Raw genomic sequence first — 5385 nt, forward strand, 5'->3', positions numbered from 1 at the left:
CCCTGTGGTCCCCGCTCACGGCCTCAGGCAGGGGTGGGTGGTGGAGGGGTGCAGGCGTGAGGGGACGGTCCCCCACGTGATGCCCTCTCCCCACAGGTGGAGCGGGAGATCGCCATCCTGAAGCTCATCGAACACCCTCACGTCCTAAAGCTGCACGACGTTTATGAGAACAAAAAATATTTGTAGGTATTGCTGGGCCGGAGAGTTGGGGTGGCCAGAGGGAGGGCTGGGGGGCCGGGGCGGGGACAGGCAGCCCTCGGGCCGTGGGGCCGGGCGGCGGGTCTCAGGGCGAGCTCCAAGCTGTGGCGTCACTGCGACTCGGCGAGACGCACGGAGACTGGCAGAGCCACCGGCTTGAGCCACCGTGGGAGACAGGGCTTCCCGGAGGAGCGGGCTGGGTGGTCAACGGGCAGGAGCCAGCTGGGATCCCAGAGCCGCACGCATGGCCCCGCTACAGTGTTTAACCGAGGGTGGGGGACAAGAGCAGGGACACCGGTCACCACAGGCCTGTGGGAAGCGGGGTGTGGCACCGGGGCCGCCAACACTGGTGACCCAGAGGAGCTCAGCCACCACCACAACCATGAAGGGACGCAGGCCTGCTGCACGATGGCGGCTCACTGCAGTGTGTCGGTGACCTCCCATGAGTTTGGGGTGCAGGCAGGCACTGGGGTGCAGGCAGGCACCGCCACATACAACGCGCAGGACACCGGTCACTTCTGTCAAGGACAGGGTGACAGGCAGAGCCCCCTCCCTCGCCCCTTCCCCTCTCTGCAGACTGGCTCCTTGTGCCTGGGGGCTGCCCCACCCCAGCCCGAGTCCTACGAGACCCTTCTTCCCTGGAGACAGCTGCTCCCCCTTTCTGCCCCCGCGGCCCACACCCTCGTCTCCACCGGCCCTTGTCCTGAGCCATCCTCTCCTCGTGTCCCCCTCCCCCAGCAAGACACTGCAGCCCACCCAGGACTGCCACCCTCCTGGGGGGTGTGCTCAGTGCCCCGCCCAAGCTCCTGAGGCCCCGAGTTCCTGGGACCACCCTGCCACACCCCAGAAACCAGCCCCCTCAGGCTCTACCAGGGCTGCTCTGCTTGACACAGCTGGCTTGTCCCTCGAGGGGCGTGGAATTCCCCAGCCACTGTCACCCGCCTCCCTGTCCGCTACCTCCCCGGCCTCTCTTACCCTACTCCATGGCCCGGCACAGCTGCCCAGGGGGTCCTCGGTCCGTGGCCCCTCGCTTGGTGACATGATACAGAAGGGTGGGGCACAGGCGCCGGGGCTGTGTCAGGCCACCGGACCCCTGGCAGGCTGGACACTCCGCCCCAGAGCGTAGGCTCTGTGGGGTCCCTGTCCAGCAGCCCACCCCACCCCCACCCCCGGCCCGGCACCCGTTCCGGCCGTGCTGAGGGCGGTCACCACTCTGCCAATTGGGCCGCATTCACCCAGGCCCGCCTCCCACCCCACCCTCCCCTCGGTGCTGACGCTGGGGGCCACCCTGGGGTGCCAGCCTGGCCTGCTCCGGCCCCCTTGCCCACACTTTTTGAGGACCACCCTGTGGGCCAGGGCTCTGTGAGGGCTGGGAGCCCAGCTCGGGCTGGCCAGGGGGGCCAGAAGGGCCAAGCCCGGGCTCCACGACGGTCAACAGCCACGGCGACCCTCTCATCTTGGGGCCCAGCGGTTCCTCAGAGGGCCCCTCCAGATGGCGGGAAGCTGCCAGGAAGCAGGCGGGTGGGGGCCCCTCACGCTAAAGGTGGCTGCAGCCTCTGCGCTGCGCTGCGCTGCCCTGGCTGGGAGGGGGCGCGGTGGGCCCAGCACGCGTGCGCACCACCGGACGCCCACCCCCGCAGATACTTGGTGCTAGAACACGTGTCCGGCGGGGAGCTCTTCGACTACTTGGTCAAGAAGGGGAGGCTGACCCCCAAGGAGGCCCGGAAGTTTTTCCGGCAGATCATCTCGGCGCTGGACTTCTGCCACAGCCACTCCATCTGGTGCGTGCGCCCCCACCAGGTGCCCCAGCCCCAGGTGCCCCGTCGTCCAGTGCCTTCCCCCGCGGACGGTCCGTCCCCTACTGACCCCCAGCCCCATCCGGAGCTTCCTGCCGGGAGCCCGCCCACCGCTCCAGGAGCCCTGCCATGGCTTTGTCAGGGGTCCTGGGAAACAGGGCCCCTCGGTCGGGTGGCTCCAGGTTGGTCTCGGCCTAGAGCAGGTGCGGGGAAGCAGCGAGGGCGGATGGGACCCCAGGGGGTAAAGTGATGCCTGCCCAAGGCCCGGGGAGCACGTGGTGTGACCGGTGAGACCCTGCACTAAATCCTGCGGACCAAACAGCCAGCCCGCAGGCAGGCGACTTCCGATTGGCTGCCTGTGACATCACCGTGCTGGGCTGCCATTGGACCGGTGCTGTGTGGGTGGGGTTTCGGGCAGGACCCCGGGTCAGCCTGCACTCGCATCCCTTCCAGCCACAGGGATCTGAAACCAGAAAACCTTCTGCTGGACGAGAAGAACAACATTCGGATCGCGGACTTCGGCATGGCGTCCCTGCAGGTGGGGGACAGCCTGCTGGAGACCAGCTGCGGGTGAGCGGGCGCCCCCTCCTGGCCAAGGCCGGTTCTGCAAGGTCCCTAGTTCGACCCCGTGGACACCATGGGTGGTCCCTGGCCGCCCAGCCAGGTGGCCTTCCGCTCCGAGCCGCACTCCAGCACCCCACAGCCTGGGCTGCAGGCGGGACCCGTGGTTCGATTCCTGGCGGTGGCTGTAATGTGCAGTCCAGTGACCCGCCCTGCCCAGATCCTCCCTGCGCTCTGGAAGGCGGGTCCCGCCCCGGTGGCTGCGCGCCCTGCCCGAACGGGCTGGATTGGAGTGCGGGCCTCCTGCTCTGCGCGCGCTCAGCGGTGGTGCTGGGTTAGGATCCCAGTCCATGCCCTTGGACCAGGACGGCAGCGCGGCCTTGAGTGGGACCGAGCCTCCAGGCTCCTAGGCCCGTCCCTCCCCAGAGCATGGGGTGAGGGTGGCACCAGACCCCTGTGGGCTCCTGGCGGGCCGACGGCTCCGCAGTGGGGCATCGTCCCCAGGCGGAGTGTGCGCGGGGAGCGGGGAGGCACCCTCTGCGCCCGCTGTGGGGCCCGGAGGTCATGGCTGGGGAACAGTGGGTCCGAGCCTGCGCCCTGACTGCTGCGTTTGCCTTCAGGTCCCCCCACTATGCCTGCCCCGAGGTGATCCGGGTAAGTAGTCGTCGTGCCCTACAACCCCCAGTCCCGGCCTGTCCGAGGGTCTCCTCCCACCCCCTGGCGGACCCTGGGCCCCGGCTCCCTCATGCCCCGCGGAGACCCCGGCCCTGCGCCCGCCAACTGCGCCGCCCTCCGCAGGGGGAGAAGTACGACGGCCGCAAGGCGGACGTGTGGAGCTGCGGGGTGATCCTGTTCGCGCTGCTGGTGGTGAGCCCCCTGGCCTGCGCCGCCCCTTCCGCGCCCAGCTCTGCCCCTCCTCCTCGCCCCGGCCCTCGCCCCGCCCATCTCTGTCCCGCCCCCTCCCGCCCGCCCCGCCCCCAGTCCCTCCGCCCCGCGGTGACTCCGTCCCCGGCCGGCAGGGGGCGCTGCCCTTCGACGATGACAACCTGCGGCAGCTGCTGGAGAAGGTGAAGCGCGGCGTGTTCCACATGCCGCACTTCATCCCGCCCGACTGCCAGAGCCTGCTGCGCGGCATGATCGAGGTGGACGCGGCGCGGCGCCTCACGGTGCGTCCGCGGTGCGCGCGGGGCCCGGGGCCCAGGTTCCATCTCCGCGACCGTTCGCGGGAGGGGCCCGCCTGTGCCTGCGAGTGTGGTACAGGGAGCCCAGGGTGTGCAGGGGCGTGTACACATGCGACAGTGCACGCACAGCTGTGCGTTTGCGCGAGCACGGGGGCAGGTCTGTGTGTGGGTGTGCATGGGTACACAGAGACTTGTGCACAGATGTATATGAGTGTGCATGCGTGTGCATGCATGCACGGCTCTGCTCGGGCGCATGTCTGTGTGGGTGTGCACGTGTGCATGTATAGGTTTGCGTAGACGTGCACAGGTGTGGGTGTGCACTTGCATGAAAGTGTATCCACAGCTCTGAACAGGTGCATGGCTGTGCGTGCGTGTGCAGGGGTGAGTGGGCACATTCAGGCTGTGCACACCTGTGTGCATGCGAGAACATGTGCCTGGGTGTACCCTCTCCTGGCCTGTGCCTGCAGGTGTGTTTGAGAGCGCTGGGTGTGCCAGGGGGCCCAGCCCCACCCCACACCTCCTGCTGGCCAGTCATTGGACCGCAGGCGGGCTGGGGGGTCTGAGGGAATCCCCACTTCTAAAAGACACTTTGGCCAGCCTCTCGGGGCTCGGCTGGTGCCAAGATGGCAGGTCCAAGGGTCCAGGGCAGCAGGACTAACCTAGGCTGACCTTTCCAGGAGGAGAGTGGCCCAGTGACCAAGGGGCTACCTTCCAATGGCCTCTGAGCCTCCTGCGCACGCCTGCACCCCAGCTGCTCCCACGGGTGGCCGGGCCCCTGCTGCTCTCTCAGCTGCTCTTCCTCAGGCCTCCTTCCCTGAGCCACCTGGTGGCTCCTGCCTCCCACCCCCGCCTGCAGCCCCAGCATCCTTGTCTCTAGGGGTGGGCAGAGGCAGGGGCTAGCCTAGAGCCTCAGGGCATGCAGCCCCTCCCCATTTCCCTCCGGCCCTCCCCCACCTTCCCACCATCTCCATCCTCACCCGCTTCTCCCTTCCCCCACCCTCCCCTCATGCTCTCCTGCGCTCCAGTCTCCCCCATGGCCCCCTCCCCGCCCCTGCGCCCCCTGGCCCCCTAACCTGGCTCTCTCCTGGCCCCTCCGCACTAACTCCCTGTTTCTCTTGCAGCTAGAGCACATTCAGAAACACACGTGGTACATGTAAGTACCCTTCCCACACACTGGTCGCCCGTTCTGTCTGCCGCTGTGGCCCAGAGGACCTGCTAGGGAAGGCAGGGGCTAGACCCAGCCCAGCACGGGCCCGTCCCAGCCTCGGCCCAGCTCTCCCAGCTTTCGGGGTCCCTAGGCCAGCCTGCACGGGGCACGGGCAGGACGCAGGAGGTGTGCAGGGGCTGAGCGCAGGGAGAACAGTGGGCTCATGGACCACAGGAAGGGCCGGTGGGGGTGGAGGGGCCTCAGGCCATCCCGAGGTGAGTGACCGGCGGTGGTGCCCTGTCATCCGCAGCGGGGGCAAGAATGAGCCAGAGCCGGAGCAGCCCATCCCCCGCAAGGTGCAGATCCGCTCGCTGCCCAGCCTGGAGGACATCGACCCCGACGTGCTGGACAGCATGCACTCCCTGGGCTGCTTCCGGGACCGCAACAAGCTGCTGCAGGACCTGCTGTCCGAGGAGTGCGTCCCGTGCGGGTCCCCTGGGGG

General features: G+C 68.5%; 1 protein-coding gene across 1 annotated transcript in view; it reads left to right on the top strand.

Moving 5' to 3' along the window:
* The window catches only part of BRSK2 (BR serine/threonine kinase 2), a 30318-nt gene that overhangs the window by 8759 nt on the left and 16174 nt on the right, over positions 1-5385 (top strand). Inside the window, exons 5-12 of the mRNA XM_023525658.1 lie at positions 97-182; positions 1839-1979; positions 2448-2564; positions 3176-3209; positions 3354-3422; positions 3575-3721; positions 4858-4889; positions 5194-5367. Coding sequence (XP_023381426.1) covers positions 97-182; positions 1839-1979; positions 2448-2564; positions 3176-3209; positions 3354-3422; positions 3575-3721; positions 4858-4889; positions 5194-5367 — 800 coding nt within the window. The remainder of the gene's footprint in view (positions 1-96; positions 183-1838; positions 1980-2447; positions 2565-3175; positions 3210-3353; positions 3423-3574; positions 3722-4857; positions 4890-5193; positions 5368-5385) is intronic.

This window comes from Pteropus vampyrus, unplaced genomic scaffold (assembly GCF_000151845.1).
Source record: "Pteropus vampyrus isolate Shadow unplaced genomic scaffold, Pvam_2.0 Scaffold588, whole genome shotgun sequence".
In the NCBI taxonomy this organism is placed as follows: domain Eukaryota; kingdom Metazoa; phylum Chordata; class Mammalia; order Chiroptera; family Pteropodidae; genus Pteropus; species Pteropus vampyrus.